The 15,910-nt window shown below is 42.9% G+C and overlaps 3 protein-coding genes across 6 annotated transcripts; 1 reads left to right on the top strand and 2 right to left on the bottom strand.

Annotated features, from left to right (window-relative positions):
• The first annotated feature begins 343 nt into the window (after positions 1-343).
• On the top strand, positions 344-6,391 carry psen2 (presenilin 2). Of its 2 annotated transcripts, none has more exons than XM_069167676.1 (11): positions 344-411; positions 929-1,076; positions 1,153-1,379; positions 1,451-1,592; positions 1,732-1,799; positions 2,009-2,229; positions 2,569-2,667; positions 3,419-3,478; positions 3,579-3,668; positions 3,770-3,885; positions 3,981-6,391. In XM_069167676.1, exons 2-11 carry the CDS (start codon positions 945-947, stop codon positions 4,134-4,136), a joined length of 1,311 nt encoding a protein of 436 aa, XP_069023777.1. In that variant the 5' UTR covers positions 344-411; positions 929-944; the 3' UTR covers positions 4,137-6,391. The 2 variants fall into 2 exon arrangements, with proteins under 2 accessions (XP_069023777.1, XP_069023776.1); XM_069167675.1 differs by having other exon boundaries at positions 929-1,082.
• A 1,091-nt stretch (positions 6,392-7,482) lies between these two features.
• Positions 7,483-10,303, bottom strand: dpy30 (dpy-30 histone methyltransferase complex regulatory subunit). Of its 2 annotated transcripts, none has more exons than XM_069167965.1 (5): positions 10,241-10,303; positions 9,000-9,040; positions 8,531-8,578; positions 8,311-8,453; positions 7,483-7,666 (listed from the first exon to the last, which is right to left on the bottom strand). In XM_069167965.1, the coding sequence occupies exons 1-5, from the start codon at positions 10,248-10,250 to the stop codon at positions 7,594-7,596; spliced, it is 315 nt and encodes a 104-aa protein (XP_069024066.1). In that variant the 5' UTR covers positions 10,251-10,303; the 3' UTR covers positions 7,483-7,593. The 2 variants fall into 2 exon arrangements, with proteins under 2 accessions (XP_069024066.1, XP_069024067.1); XM_069167966.1 differs by lacking the exon at positions 10,241-10,303 and adding an exon at positions 9,732-10,189.
• Positions 10,304-10,553: 250 nt separating this feature from the next.
• srd5a2a (steroid-5-alpha-reductase, alpha polypeptide 2a) lies at positions 10,554-15,417 on the bottom strand. Of its 2 annotated transcripts, none has more exons than XM_069167964.1 (5): positions 14,509-15,417; positions 13,598-13,734; positions 13,050-13,151; positions 12,812-12,962; positions 10,554-12,672 (listed from the first exon to the last, which is right to left on the bottom strand). In XM_069167964.1, the coding sequence occupies exons 1-5, from the start codon at positions 14,799-14,801 to the stop codon at positions 12,606-12,608; spliced, it is 750 nt and encodes a 249-aa protein (XP_069024065.1). In that variant the 5' UTR covers positions 14,802-15,417; the 3' UTR covers positions 10,554-12,605. The 2 variants fall into 2 exon arrangements, with proteins under 2 accessions (XP_069024065.1, XP_069024064.1); XM_069167963.1 differs by having other exon boundaries at positions 13,598-13,761; positions 14,509-15,414.
• Positions 15,418-15,910: the final 493 nt, after the last annotated feature.

Genomic DNA, 15,910 nt, shown 5'->3' with positions numbered 1-15,910 from the left:
GTTTACAGAAAGATTTCAGACCTCTGACCCTTTTATTTAATTAATTAATTTATGTATTTTTTCACGATTGTATTGATTTGTTTTATTCTACACAGTTTCTAATGTCTAAGTCTGGGTTTTGTTCTGTTGGTTCTGTCATGTTTCTGATATATTCTGTTGTTATAATAAATTTAAGAAGAAAAAGAAAAAAACTGACATTTTCATAAAGTTTTTTTATATTTCCAGATCTGAAAATTCTGATTTCAGTCACGCACTAAAACCTGATCTTTAAGGATTTTGTTTATTGAGCTTGTGATGTTGGTGACGTGAGAAGAGATCACGTGCTGCGCTGGTCAGCTGACTGTCGTCTTCCGGATTGTGGGATCGCTCGGTGTTTTCTCTGACGGCGGATTTCTGCTCTTTAAATTCGAGGTAAACTGGTTTTAAATCGTTCATTCAACACTAACGGCTTCATGTTCAGCCTCCGCGTGCGTGCTTCTGTCTCTCTGCGGACATTTGGACACGAAGACGGAAGTTAAACTGTCCGAGCTGCAGTTTAAACATCAGTCCTGTCACAACAAACTGTTTCCGGCTTTATGAAGCGATGTTTTGATTTTAGTCTTCGGTTCGACAGGTCAGGTAATCACGTGATCCTTTCATGATGATGTCAGACCCTCAAAACACGTGACAAGACGGCGAGTTGACGGAAAAGCTTTTTAAATAGTTATGGGTTTGATGACGTCATACACGGAACCCCCATAATGCCCGTGTTGTTGTTACTTTTTCGATTCAATTCAATTTTATTTATATGGCGCCAAATCACAACAGAGGTTATTTCATGACACTTAACACATTAAAGTCCCTACAGCAGAACTTCACAACATTATACAGAGAAACCCAACAACGCCACAGTTCCTGGGTCGCTGACGGTTCTGGTGGTTCTTTGCAGTCTGTGTGAAGCCACCATGAACGCCTCGGACAGCGATGACGACATCTACAACGAGAGGACAGCGTTGGTTCAGTCGGAGAACCCGACGGTTCCGTCCTACCGACCGGACGGCGACCTCACCCCCCCTGACGACACACCAACCAAAAGGGTAAAGGTCAGTTTGGACTTTATCTCGCCGTGTGTCGTCTGTGTGTTTTTCTAAATGTCGCCCCCTGTCGGTGCAGCCGGGGGTCAGCAGGAGGGCGGGTTCGGCCGGGGGTTCGGCTGCCGCGGATGGCGGCGGTGGCGGCGGCTCGGATCAGGAGGCGGACGCTGACGAGGAGGAGCTGACTCTGAAGTACGGCGCGAAGCACGTCATTATGCTCTTCATCCCCGTCACCCTCTGCATGATTGTGGTGGTCGCCACCATCAAGTCGGTCAGCTTCTACACCGAGAAGACCGATCAGCAACTGTAGGTCAAAGTTCAGCCGCCGCACGACCTCGTCCTCCCCCCACCACTAACCACCACGTTTGTCCCCGCAGGATCTACACGCCGTTCACGGAGAACACGTCGTCTGTTGGCCGCCGGCTCCTCAACTCCGTCCTCAACACCATCATCATGATCAGCGTCATCGTGGTCATGACCATCTTCCTGGTCGTCCTCTACAAGTACCGCTGCTATAAGGTAGCCCCGCCTCCTCCTATTCACACCATAGGCTGCATATTAAAGGCATATGTTATGAATCTGCAGCTGTAGTTGAAGCTGCTGCTGTTAGGGGGCGCTGTGGAGCAGGCGTGATGTGCTCTGATGTGTTGTGTTGCAGTTCATCCACGGCTGGCTCATCCTGTCCTCCCTCATGCTGCTCTTCTGGTTCAGCTTCATGTACCTGGGGTGAGTCCTGGTCTCCCTGTGGAGCTTTAGCAGCTGTTAGACCAAGTGTGTGTCGACCACCACCAGGTGTGTCGACCACCACCAGGTGTGTGGCAACCACCACCAGATGTGTGCCGGCCAGGTGTGTGCCGACCACCACCAGGTGTGTCGATGACCACCAGGTACATCAGGTCCCCTGTGACACTGTTGGTTTCCTGCTTGGTTTCCAGTGAGGTGTTCAAGACGTACAACCTGGCGGTGGACTACCCGACGGTGGCGGTGATCATCTGGAACTTCGGGGCGGTGGGGATGATTTGTATCCACTGGAAAGGCCCCCTGCAGCTGCAGCAGGCCTACCTGATCCTCATCAGCGCCCTCATGGCCCTCGTCTTCATCAAATACCTGCCTGAGTGGTCGGCCTGGGTCATCCTGGGAGCCATCTCCGTCTACGGTGAGTCGAGTCTTCAGCTGCTGTCACTGTCGATCAGGAGATGTAACTTCACCTGCCCCTCATTGTCCTTCCCTCCCTGCTGTATTTAGTCAGTGTGCTCTTCTTCCCTCTTTGTCACTTTGTTTCAGTCACCTGTATGTTACCGCGTCTTTTGAAACCAAAAGAACACAAACCACTGGAACTCCGTCGCCATGGCAGCAGGTTTCTCCAACATCGCAGCGCGTTGAAGAGTTCATGATTTTTTTCTTTACAGATACTGTAGTCAGCTGATAACGTCCCAGCATTCCTTGTTTCAGCCTTCCCACCATGCCTTGTTGCTCAGGTTGTGTGTTCTTGCAGACCTGGTGGCGGTCCTGAGTCCGAAAGGTCCCCTCAGGATGTTGGTGGAAACGGCTCAGGAGCGCAACGAGCCCATCTTCCCCGCCCTCATCTACTCCTGTGAGTCAGATTTCATGTTCTCCGTCATGTTCGATAGTAAACTGAAGATCTGCTGGTCGTCAGGTGACGAGTGATAAAAGAAGTCAGATTCCGTCGGTTTCGGTGACCATACTTGGACGAGCTGGGAGGAGGAGTGAGCGGTGGATCTGACTGATCGGATTGGAAGCCTGACGATACAAACGTCCCGCCCACCGATAGCTGTAACCTGACTGCATCACAGGCCTGTCAATCAAACAGACACGCCCACATCTTTTTGAAGCTTATTTTCTAATTAATGACGGGATTATTTTCAGATGGACCTCCAGAAAACTAATAAGAAGGAGTGACTTTAGCTAACAACACCGAGATTACTCGTGGAAAACATTTACTAACTTTGTATTTCATGAGAGAAGTTGAATGGGAGTCTACGGAGCCGGAGGCTTTTTGGAGGCAGCCTCTAGTGGCACTCGCTGGTATTGCAGCTTAAGACACTTCCGCATCGGCCTCATTTTTCAGAAGCTACGTCCAGTTTAAATACAGGCTGTGTTGGGGTTTGTAGTGAAGCTGAGGCTGGTGGGATGCCATCAGTTCAGTAGATATAAACTAAAGTACTGTACGTATTGAAATGTGACCACATGGTGGCGCTACATGTAAATCCAGATGACCACCAGAGTTTCAGTTCATTTCACTACAGTCCTTCAAACAGTTTGAACCGTCAGATGTTAAACTAACTTCCGTGTGTGTGTGTGTGTGTGTGTGTGTGTTTTTGTAGCTGCCATGATGTGGACGGTGGGGATGGCGAGCCCGGCGGACGCTCAGCGCTCCGAAACAGGTCCACCTCCGCACGTCGACCACACGCATACCTGCGTGCAGCTGCTTTTAGATTGGTCGTCGTATTGACGCTGCCACTCTGCCGCCATTTTGTTTTTCAGATGAGGAGGTGGAGGTGCAGAGCAGCAGGAGGGCGGAGCCTCCGACCCGCCCGTCGAGGTCGCTCCCAGAAGACGAGCTGGAGGAGGAAAGTGAGTTTTTCTGCACTGACAAGTACAGGTGCTCCGTCTGTGGAGGTGTCTGTCTCTGACGACGGCGGGGTGTGTGTGTGTGTGTGTGTGCGTGTGCGCAGGAGGCGTGAAGCTCGGCCTCGGAGATTTCATCTTTTACAGCGTCTTGGTGGGAAAAGCTGCAGCGACCGGGGGAGACTGGAACACGACGCTCGCCTGCTTCGTTGCCATCCTCATCGTAAGTTGTTGTTGTCGTTTCAGACGACAGGATGATGAAACACCGGTACTCACCTGTTCCTGTCCCTCTAACTCACCTGTCGTGTCCCGTCTCAGGGTCTCTGCCTGACTCTGCTGCTGTTGGCCATCTTTAAGAAGGCGTTGCCGGCGCTGCCGATCTCCATCACCTTCGGCCTCGTCTTCTACTTCTCCACGGACTTCCTGGTTCGTCCCTTCATGGACAACCTGGCTGCTCATCAGTTTTACATCTGAGACGAAGCCCCGCCCACGTCACCTTCCTCCTTGTTACTCGTCGTCATCAGTCTCCTCGTTATCCTGCTGGACCGCCGCCGTCTGTTGATGTAACGCACAAAGACTACTTCCTGTGCCGATATTCGGTCCACAGGAAGTGATGTCATGGATGGAGGAAGCTGGTGTGGACGTTAACTTGTTGTTTTCCAGGTGGATTGTTTGGATCCGGAACAGAGACCACCTGCTGACTAATAGTTAAAGACCCGCCTTAAATCCCGTCACGTCTGTGGAGTTTCTGTCACGTGTCCTCAGTGCTCGTCATGACGGCTGGCTGTGATTGGCTGACACATCTGTCAGTCAAAGCAAACACCCCCAAAATGTTCCTGTTTTTAATCTACGATTCACTCCGGAGGTCATTTGAAGATTTCAGCTCATTTCATGAACACAGTTCTGCCTGCTGATTGGGCCACGTGTTTGTGAGGAGATCATTTGACCCAATGACACCTGTAGATCAAAGCTACTTGACTGACAACAAGCTCATCCCGCGTGAAGATCTGTTCCGAAACCCCAAAGAGTTCAATAGAAATAAGGGGGTGGAGCAACGAAGTGGGCGGGGCCACTGGTTCAGGAAGTGATTTCCTTCATTCTGTTTCAGTTTTTTGTTTAACTTCTTTGAATGTTTCTGAACACAGAAACTCAGAGCTCCGCTGGATGATGTGTGTTTGTCAGATGATCAGGGTTTAGCTCTCATTACCCATAATCCTTGGGGTAAGAAGCTGGTCTGAGGCGTAGCTGCTGCAGCTGTCATCAGATGATCGTCAGGGTTTCATGTCCACCAGCTTCGACTTTGTTTTATTAAATATTCATAGAATTTCCTCTCAGATTAGTGACAGTGAGAATATTAAACTTGATTGTTTACATATTTCTGTTGAATTAATTTGAACTCTGTGGGGAACTATTAAAACACTAAATCCGCTGATTCAAAATCTGAATTATAAAAGTTTCACTTACATTTTTCTTAATGATAATAAGATGTTAGGATTTGATATTTCTGTTGTTGGTAAACTGAATCTCTTGGAGCAGAATAAAATGGGAGCTGCAGCCTCCTGATGTTCCAAAAGCACATTTTAACATTCGCTCCCTTTAAATGATTTCCTCACTGATCTGTTTATAAAGACGGCTGACGTGTCTCCATTTCCTCCCACTGGATGAAAACGATGCTAAAAAGTTGTCAGAAATGTGCAGTAGTGACTGGGCTGGAGACCTGGTACTGAGGCTCCGCCCACACGTGAGGCCACACCCCTCAAAGCTATCTATCGTTGTCGATGTACGCTGATCACGTTCTACATGAACTGGTTGAGCTCTGAGCTCGGTGTGGAGGGCGGGGCAGGAGGTTCAATACCACAGCAACGTCTCAGATGTCCTTCAGGATAAACGTCCAGAGAAACAGACAGTTCAGAAGCTGCCTGAGAATCTGTCTGTTTTTGTGGACACACAGGAATTATACAGACATCAGTCTGTCGTGGTGCAGCTAACTAGTAGCTTAAGTTTCCATTGATTAGTTCTTTATTCAGTCTAATTAAAAACTGATCAGCTTTCTTTCGACTGATCGTTTTTCTGCTTTTACTCTTGACAGCAGCTGAAGCTACGACAGCCAAGCGTTAATGTCGTGTCAGCTGACTGACACGTTCGAACTTCCTGTGTAGATGGGAAGATAAAATACTGTTACTAAAACAGTTTGAACATTTCAAACAGCTCTCATTAAAATCCAGTTATGTTTGAATGTTTTTAGTATTTTAAGGTGATTTTTTTTTGTGAACAAATTTAACAGACTCGAAGCAGATCACAGATTTACTTCGTGGATTCATTAAACATAAAATGTTTTAAAGTTTTGTCCCTCAGGAGCTCGGCGACAACGAAGGGTCGACAGGTTTCCTGTTTCCTAGATGTTACTAGATGTTTTTGTATGTTAGCGTCGCTCCTTCTTCTGTTAAAACACCAGCAGATTTTGTTCATCAGCTTTAAGACTAGCGACAGGACTGACGACCTGTCCAGGTGTGCCCTGCCTTTGTTTAAAGTCGGCTGGGTTAGGCTCCGCCCCCCGTGCATAGTTCAGTATAAACGGGTAGACAATAGATGGACGGACCAGGAGGGGGTCTTTATACATTTTGTAAAAAGTGTTGAATTCAATTTTGTAGCCGAGTTTTATTTCGTTGTTCTGTGCAGTAACGTCAAACTTCTGCAACGAGCTGAAGAATAAAGTTTATTCTACTGAATCTGTCGAGACTTTGAGCCTCATTTAACTCCCAGTTTTGGTTTTCTTTTTTTTATTGTTCTCAGAACATCATAACTTTCTATTCGACATTTCATCATAAGTTTTTCTCAAAAACTTTTTCTCCTAATTTGTTTTTTTACTTTTAAAGTTTTTCTTTGACAGTTGTTTCTAATGAACAGTTTAACATTTCTGATTCAGTTTTTTTGTTTCTGAATGTTTCCACTTCTCAAAATATTGGAACTTTTTTTCATCCAGATCAAAATATTTCTCAAATCTTATCTAACGTTTAAAACTATTTTGAGCTTTTTGTGACAAAAAAAAAAACAGTTGAAAAAAAAAGATTGGGAATTTTCTTTTATTACTTTTTCCGATTTTTCCGTTTTATTTTATTTAGTTTTTTGACTTTATTCTATATTAATATAGTATATATCCCAAATTTAAGAGTAAGGGCAAACGGACAAAGGTGGGCATTTTAAAGAACAAAAATCGGTGTCTAGAAAACATTTTTTGAATAAAAGTTTAAAGGTTATGAGAATAAAGTCAGACGTTTACAAGGTAATATTTCAAGGACAAAGTTGCCAAAATTTGAGAATAAAAGTGAAAAAAAAAATTGTAATGCATTAAGAAAAATGTGACTGGAAAAACTACACGTTTTAGAGTGTCCTTTTATTTTGACAGTCTGAGGATCACCTGTGCAACAATCCTGCTGTTTAATGAGCTCCTGGTGATTCACACCTGTCAGGTGGATCTCACGAACAGATTTTAAATTTAAGAAAATTAACACGTTTTTTTGCATAAAAGAAATCCCAGATCTTTTAGTTCACCTCATGAAAAATTAGTGAAAACAAAATTTATATATATATATCTTGTTGTTTTTTTTAAATTTCCGACTTCATTCTAAAAAAAAAAAAAATCGTTTTTGTCTTAAACTATTCTTAAAAAAATATTCTGTGCCATGACAAAAATAATCACTTCCATTCTCTAAATATTGCAACTTTAAATTTGTGACTGTAACCACTAGGGGGCAGCACACAGTCAACGGAAGTGATTTAGATCAATCACCCTTTCAGAATAAAATCCCAGAGAGCAACATCCTGTTTCACATCAACACGTTTATTCTGGATTACAAAAAGAAAAGAAGAAACAGTCTAGCGGTGCACGGAGAGACGCGAGAGAAAAAGTTTTGACTGAAAGAAAATGTCTTCAGTTTCTCTCTTCAAACTGTGATTTGTTCTTCAGCAGGAACGCGGCCAAATACTCGATCGGGTTTGGAGGTCTGGAAGAGGAAAAGAAATCATGACGACGCAAACTACTTGCAGGAAACAACCTGTTAGTTAAATATGTTACTGTTTCTGACCCGGTTAGTTAATGGTACCGTTTCTTACCCGGTTAGTTAGATATGTTACTGTTTCTGACCCGGTTAGTTAAATATTTGTTCATTTCTGACCCAGTTAGTTAAATATTGGTTAGTCTCTGACCCGGTTAGTTAAATGTTAGTTAGTCTCTGACCCAGTTAGTTAAATATTGGTTAGTCTCTGACCTGGTTAGTTACATGTTAGTTTCTGACCCGGTTAATTAAATATTGGTTAGTCGCTGACCTGGTTGGTTAAATATTTGTTAGTTTCTGACCCGGTTAGCTAAATATTTGTTAGTTTCTGACCGGTTAGTTAAATGTTTGTTAGTTTCTGACCGGTTAGTTAAATATTTGTTAGTTTCTGACCAGTTAGTTAAATGTTAGTTAGTCTCTGACCCGGTTAGTTAAATGTTAGTTAGTTTCTGACCCGATTAGTTAAATATTTGTTAGTTTTTGACCCAATCAGTTAAATAGTTGTTCGTTTCTGACCCGGTTAGTTAAATATTTGTTAGTTAAATGTTTGTTCGTTTCTGACTCAGTTAGTTAAATATTTGTTAGTCTCTGACCTCTCCTTGGCGAGTACCGACAGGCCCTGCAGCAGGATGGGCACCACCGTCTGGTCTAGGTACGCTCTGGTCGGCAGTGCCTGCAGGTCCACCTTCTGCTTCGACATCTTCTCTGTGCCCGCCTTCTCGTTCTCCACAGTCCTCTGAGGAGCAGCAGCAGCAAAGCATGCTGGGAGTCTGCCACTGCTTTCACATTATGCAGTGTGTGTGTGTGTGTTACCTGGATGTTGTCTGTCAGGCCATACTCTGCGTGAGGGTTTTCAGACACCTGTAGGAGGATTCATGCTCAGTGATTTATACAAACGAACCACAGAATAAAGCAGGTCACCATCACGGAGCTGTTTCTGTATCTGGAAACACTAAAACTAACCACACTGTTCATTATTGATCATTGATTGGTCTGTGAAAACATCCATCAGAACTTTAACAACAGATCTCTTGTTTTAATGGACCAACAGTCCAAAACTTAAAGACAGTTTACTGTGAAACAAAATAGAAAAATCAAAAGTCACAGCCGCACGATGAAAAACTAATCGATTATCAGAGTTAACAATAAGTTTCCTTAATTAACACATTAATGAAACGAAGAACTGCTGTCGTCTTTAATTTTATGGGCTAGGCTAACAGTTTCCCCCTGCGTCATGTCTTCGTGATAAGCAAGGCTAAGTGTTTTAGTGTGTCTTACTCACAGGTGTGTGTCCCTCCATCGACTGATCTGCATCTGTGTGATCTGAAGAACAAAACGAGTGTTTGGTTTTTTTTAAAAGATGAAAACGGTCCACTGGGTCATGCTGATGAAGATCATGGACTTCGACTGAAAGCTCCAGAACAGCTACATTGGCTCGTTGAGAGTTGAGGCTGTTTGTTCTTAACGTTTACAAAGACAGTGGTAAAATGTGTTTGATTTTTTTATAACTGAATTTGGTGCAGAGGGACGAAGTCTGCAGACGTGTGAGCAGCTCAGACGGTGTTGTGGCGATGTTTCATATTTGACATTATTACAGCAGATGGAGCAGAAAAGGCTTTTTAGTTTGATGAAAGATTTATTTAGGTTCTGTGAAAACAACGAGTTGAACTGTGTAAAACTTTCACTGCAGCAAAACATGCATTTTATCCTAAAAGGGATTAATTCATCACTGAACTTCCTGTAGTAACAGAAGACGTGATTTCAATGGGGCTGAATATTTGCATTTCACCTCTTTGTATTTCAGTCATATCATTAATTGACTATTTAAACTGTCACTGAACGATTAACAGATTCATTTATTCAGCTCTCAGCTCCACGAGACGAAACCTCCAATAGATTTCCAACAGAACTGTGAATATCTGGATAAACCGGCTGATTTATTAACGGACTCTGGTCCAAAGAAACTAACTTCCAGGACGGGGTGTAGTGTAATAAACATTGTTCCGTTACATACATCAGGCCGCATCATCGCCGATAGGTTCTCCAGGACTGCAGCAGAACCGGACTTCACTTCTTTCAAACATAAAACGCACGAGAAGTAAAGACTCGATAAATCGACATATTTTTAAACAGCGTTTGGTTCGAAGGAATTCTGACCTGGATGCGTTTTGTTTTTTTTATTAACAAACGTCGCCGAAGAAAAACACGTGACCTGGTTTATTGTTAGGTGTAGTGAGTCGTTTCAACCGGTTCAATACCGGATGGACACCGAACCGTTTCTACTGGACTGAAATCTTCACGCTGATGTCTGCCCTGTAACGGCGGTAAATTAGCTTAGCATCACATTAACGCTTTGTTTCCGGTGAATAAACGTCACTGACGGTTAAAGTCAAGCTCTCCGGATTGAACCGGTCAACAAATCACCAACTGAAGCCGGAAACACGCCGCAAATAAACTACATTACGATAAAAAAAAATTAAAAAAACGGAGAGAAACGTGATCAATGGAAAACAATTAACTTACCGTCCGCCATGTTTGTTGTGGATGTTTACGCAGGATATCTGACGTACGTCAATTCTGTACTGACTCTACGTACAAATGACCCACGACGCGCGCTCTTCCGGGCTGTTGAGCTGTACTTCAAAATAAAAGCAGGACGCTTAAAACAGATTTGTCAAATTAATGTGTTTTAACTGTGGTTTAAGAAGCGGGAACGTGAAGAAAGAAAGAAACATGTGGAAAAACTGCTCGGTCTTCATTTTTTTTTTCTGCTTCCTCGTTTTTCATACATTCAGCTATCCAAAATAAACATTACAGAGACGCCTACTCAAAAAAATGTTTTTATTATTAATTTATTTCTAAATCAGGAACTCAAGCTTGACACAACAGGAAGTCTCTCGAGGAACTCGCGATGTTGCAATCGCAATAATGAACCCAAATTCAAGCAAACTCCAGAATATCTGCGGGAGCTTTAAAAAAAAAAAAAAAATTATTTCTGCGATTTTTCCGCAGAAATGCTGAGAGCAGAAGCTGTGCTCAGGGTAAAAGTAAGTACTTTCAAACAAAACACTTTATTTACGCAAATAACTCCGCATTTACAATCAGTACGGATCTCCTCCTTTCATCTCACCAAAACAAATTGCACCGGAACAACCGGAACAACTGGAAGTGACGGGGTTTGTTTGCGGAAGATGTGGCCTCAACAAGAAAATGTTCTAATGAAATGCTTATTATCAATGGAAGTGATTACATATTACTGCATGCTACAGATAATGTATACACACGTGAAGTTGTAAGAAACTGCACTTTGTTTTTGTGAATACAGTAGGCCTATGTGTTGAATTAACATGACTTAAACAGCATCTAAAGCTCTTATTTTGTCGTTGTTTCTATATTAGTCATAGACGGTCTCTTCTGTTAAGCTGCGTCACTTTTATGATATATTTTTGTAACTTTTATCCCCATGGTTCTCGAAGTTCTATAAATACATTTAAAAAAAGATTAGAACTAAAATATTTCTGTGATGTGCAGCATGATTATTATCACAGGAAGTGATTACACATTTATATCTTTATCAGTTAGTGCTTAAAACATTTTTTCTTTTTCTTTCTGAACTTGCAACTTTTTCTGATTGCTGCAATTTTACGCAAAAAAAACAAGCAAAAACTCTGCAAATTGCATCGCAATTTTTTTTTTTGTAAACCCTGCAAAATCAAGTATTTTGAATCGCAACAATCACAAAAGTACTCCATGAAATCCTGGAGGAACTGATCAGGTTCTCATGTGCACAACTATTATTGTAAGAATTCCTCAGAGTAAACATTTTTGATCTAAAAACACAATTTACCAATTTACATGGCAGTGCGTTCAGTTTTTGTTGGTTAATGAAAGTTTTCAGATATATTTACAAAGCACCAAAACACAGGACGAGTCATCTCAGTAAAGTCCTCAGATCAGAACCTTAGAACACCACAGAGGAACCCAACAGTTCAATATGAGCAACAGCTGGAGGGAAGAACTCTCTTTTAACAGGAAGAACCCTCCAACAGAACCAGAACCAGACAGTTCTAGTGAGGGGAGAGCAGAGAGAGAAAAGAACAACAGAGAGAGACAATAAAAAACAATTGTTGTAAAGGGACCCAATGCATCCTGTGACATGTAGGCACTGCCAGCAGGACAACTCATCTTTCTGTCAGTGCAGCAGCTCAGGAATTTATTGGATCAGCGAACAATACAGGAGACACAATAATTTTAACTGAGACCATGTGAGCAGTTCAGAGGGAAAAACAGTTGGTTACACTATGTTAGACTATGATTTTTATTTGAAAACTTATCAGACTTTCATTGTGAAATCTTTAGATTTAACATTCAGATTAGTGAATAAAAAACAACAAAATTGCATGAAATTCTTAATAAACAAAACCTATAAAATACATCAAAAAGTTCACAGATTATTTTACTGAAAGAATTAATTTTTTTAACATTTAATTATGGGATGTTCCTGTGTGGGAAAATAATCATGATTTATTTGCCAGAGGAAACATAAATCCTCTGTTTGTTAACAGTTTTCTGTTCAATGATTTTAAAATGTTTTTTTCAGGCAGAAGAAAACAATTCTCTACAGTAAACATGGAGAAACTGACTCAAAGTGACGACTGACGATCGAAGAAGAAATCTGACGATGACTTCAAGTCATTTTAAAGAGACGAAGTTCCGCCTGCACAGATCAATAACCTGATCATCAGATCAATAACAGCTGCAACAGCTAAAGAATAGCATTGAAAACAGAATGTCTTCATTTAAAACTGCATTTTAAAATAATAGTCAACGATCCTACGGCTGGAAATCAGTCAGATTAAAAAGAAAAATAAGACGAGAAAACGGTTCCTCACAGGATGAACGGGATCAGAGCCTTCCTGGACCGAGGGTAGTCCTCGAACCGCTGCTGGTAGTCCCTGTAGGACACACACACACACACACACACACACACACACACACACACACACACACACAACATCTCATCAACACAACACAACACAACACAAATTATAGGGGTACCTGTGGTTCTGTCAGAAGATCAGATTATAGGGGTACCTGTGGTGCTGGTAGGCTCTGGGACCGATGGAGCAGACGGTGAAGAAGAAGAAGGCGAAGGCCGGTAACGACCACACTGCCACAGCGTAACCACACCACTCTATGATCTCCCCGAAGAAGTTGGCGCCGGACACGAACTCAAACATTCCCCCTGAAACACAGAAGCAGCTCCATAAATAATGAAAGAGTCCGGTGAGGCTGTGTGGACCAGGACTGTGTGGACCAGGACCTGCCGTACCGTGGGGGATCCTGTAGACCGTCTCTCCAGGTTTCCTCAGGCTGCGCAGGATGTGGTCGCTGTGGATGTTGATGGTCAAACCCAACACAAACACCAGGAAACCTTCAGGAACAGGATACATGTCATCATTCAGCGCCGTGATGGGCGGAGTTGCACTCGGCGGGGTTTTTAATATTCTGACCGCCTTATGTATATAAATAAGGAGGACAAAGGGTGGAAAAGCAGGCTGCTCTCAGCTCTCCATGTGAGAGGTACATGATAGCAGCCAACAAAGCTAACAGTCAGACATCTTTGTGTTTTTGTTTTGAGTGTGAGGAAGAGAGAGCAGAGAGAAACTGCAAGCAGCAACGCCTTTGGAGAGTGAGAGTGAGAGCTGAGTTCAGAGGGGGATTTGCGACACCACATGTACTCATGTCAGAAACTCACAGGAAAAGGTTTCATCAGAATCTAAATGAAAACACTTCAAACTGAGGAAAATTTAAGAAGAAGCCTTTCATACAGATGTGGGCGGGGCTTCCTGCTGAGGTGGTGAAAATGCTGCGACTCACCTGCAGCCAAGCGAGCGTCCGTCAGCCAGGTGTCCTTGAACTGGGCGCAGTGCAGCAGGTGATGCCCCTGCAGGAAGCCGTTGATCGAGCAGAAGATAGCGGCGGAGAGGACAATGATCAGCGGGACGGGTCGTCCTCTGGTCAGAAAGGTGTAGATAAAACTCCTGAAGAACAGATCGGGTCACTTCCTGCTTGGTTTTTGAACCCAACTCTCCTGAACTCCATCATTTTGACCTCCAGCACACCTGGCTGAAAAGTTCGATCTGATCCGTCCTGACCTGATCGCATCACAAGCCTCAAAGCTCAGCTGTGAACGCAGGTCTAAAACTAGCCCAAAACGGTCTACAACCAGTCCAAACAAGTCCAAAACAGTCCAAAACTAGTGGTTAAACCGGTCCTAAACTAGCTGTGACAGTCCACTGATCCACTGCAGCGCAGAGCCTGAACCTCTCAGACCTGCTGGAATAATTAAATAATCGGAACCTACGTGATCGGGTCTGATGGTTCAGGTTGGGAATTACAAAGTGGAGTGTTCATTTACAGACGTGAAACAACTTTCTAACAGACGGAGAATTAAAATAATGCTCAGTGTGTTAAATACCTGCTGCATCCCCTCCTCCTGGTTCTCTACGTCTTTATATACATGTTTATTTAACACACACACACACACACACACACACACACACACACACACACACACACACACACACACACTTTATAACTGAACCCTGAGCAAACTGATTCTGATCTGTTAGTTGGAACTTTTTTAACCAATAAATTTAATAGTTTAATGAAACCTTAACTCCTATTTTTAGGATCTGCTGTCAACTTAAAGTTGAGTCTAAAGTTTTCATCTGTTTAAGGTCAGACTCAGGTAAACATGCGGAGGTGAGAGTCAGGTGACCTCTGACCTGTGGAAATAGTGCAGCATGAAGGTCCAGACGAGCAGCTTCCTACCAGTGCCCCGCCGGGTCCTTCCGGGCTGCTCGGTGTCAGGCTCGGTGAGCAGCAGCAACATTAGCGGCAGCAGGAAGGACGGAACCTCCTGCACGAGCCAGCCGAGTCTGGCCGAGCAGCAGCGAATATCCGCCGGCACGTAGCGGCCGTACCGCGTCGGGGTCCGGGTCTGGCGCAGCAGATAGGCCACGGCCAAGACCATCAGAGCCAAGCTCAGGGAGGAAACGGCAGCGTCCCAGCACTCCATCCCGCCGCTGTTGCTCCACCGTACCGGAGACACCGATACTTGAAATGCTGGGAGGGGGAGGGAGAGGAGGAGTCACACACACACACACACACACACACACACACATTGTGTTTGTTTCCTTCCTCCAAACGTCTCTTTTCACTTCACTTCCTTCTCTGCTGTTCAATTAGCTGTCAATTTCTTGTTGAAATGGGACTTTGAAATCTTTAAATTGCCATTCAAACTCTCTGCCTTTCACCAACAAGTTATGTCACGCTGGAAAATGACTTATAAGCATAAATTTAGCCCTCACAATGTCCCACTATGGAACAACAGAGTCATCGTAAGTAGAAGAAAATCTATATTTATGGAAGACTGGATGGGAAAACAGATATGGTAAAGCATGCCCCTATTAGGTCGAAATGTTAATGTACTTAAAGTGGAAGAGTTTGATGGCAAATATGAACTGGATTGCTCCGTGGAAAACTATATTAAGGTGATACAAAACATTCCAACAGCACTCATACAATTAATTAAAAACAGCAGACAACAAGCCAACATCTAAATTACAAAACCTAAATATTGATTGGGTAGATTTCTGACACAGAAAATGGAATAATGCATTTCTGAAGCAATATTTACTAAAAACAATGTTCCCTAGTTTAACGAGGAGCTCACTTTATTTAAACAAAACTATGGGAAAGCCGAAGTACAGGCTATAAGAACAAAATGCCTCAAACTTCCAATGCCTCCTAAATTTAAAGAATCACATTTAAAAAACTTTAAATTAAATTTTAAATTTTTCAGACCTGTAATCTATGAATACTTTTAAATGCAGTCTATGACTGGATATTAGAGATCACATTTTTTCAATTTGTCTCAGTCAAAGTTGACAAAATACAAGAGAGGTCTTTTATTTTGAAGGTCAGTGGTTGTCAACATATGATTATTTTTTTTTATTATAGTTCTATTTATTTTCTTTGTTATCTATTGCAGCTGCATATTTCAGCAATTATATTTTAGATTATTGTTATTATAATCATTAGACCGCTATATTTATTCTGTGAGTGAAAAACAAATGAAGAGTTTTTAGTTTCTTTAGGTTGATATTATTATTATTTTTTACTTTA

The sequence above is a fragment of the Embiotoca jacksoni genome, unplaced genomic scaffold, assembly GCF_022577435.1.
Source record: "Embiotoca jacksoni isolate LCO1_2020_lvr unplaced genomic scaffold, fEmbJac1.0.p SCAF_4, whole genome shotgun sequence".
NCBI classification, from domain to species: domain Eukaryota; kingdom Metazoa; phylum Chordata; class Actinopteri; family Embiotocidae; genus Embiotoca; species Embiotoca jacksoni.
The sequence above is the reverse complement of the archived record's forward strand: the minus strand, read 5'-3'. Positions and strand labels throughout refer to the sequence as shown.

What these genes read in the sequence shown, in the direction of transcription:
- srd5a2a (XM_069167963.1), bottom strand. Translation starts at nt 14,801, where the DNA reads ATGGAGTGCTGGGACGCTGCCGTTTCCTCCCTGAGCTTGGCTCTGATG. An exon ending in GGACGCTCGCTTGGCTGCAG is followed by an intron (nt 13,152 to 13,597) that starts GTGAGTCGCAGC and finishes CTGTTCCTGAAG; the next exon opens with GTTTCCTGGTGTTTGTGTTG. An exon ending in AGAGCCTACCAGCACCACAG is followed by an intron (nt 12,673 to 12,811) that starts GTACCCCTATAA and finishes TGTGTCCTACAG; the next exon opens with GGACTACCAGCAGCGGTTCG.
- psen2 (XM_069167675.1), top strand. Translation starts at nt 945, where the DNA reads ATGAACGCCTCGGACAGCGATGACGACATCTACAACGAGAGGACAGCG. An exon ending in GGGAGCCATCTCCGTCTACG is followed by an intron (nt 2,230 to 2,568) that starts GTGAGTCGAGTC and finishes GTGTTCTTGCAG; the next exon opens with ACCTGGTGGCGGTCCTGAGT. An exon ending in AGACGAGCTGGAGGAGGAAA is followed by an intron (nt 3,669 to 3,769) that starts GTGAGTTTTTCT and finishes GCGTGTGCGCAG; the next exon opens with GAGGCGTGAAGCTCGGCCTC.
- dpy30 (XM_069167965.1), bottom strand. An exon ending in CGATGGAGGGACACACACCT is followed by an intron (nt 8,579 to 8,999) that starts GTGAGTAAGACA and finishes ATCCTCCTACAG; the next exon opens with GTGTCTGAAAACCCTCACGC. An exon ending in TCGGTACTCGCCAAGGAGAG is followed by an intron (nt 7,667 to 8,310) that starts GTCAGAGACTAA and finishes TTCCTCTTCCAG; the next exon opens with ACCTCCAAACCCGATCGAGT.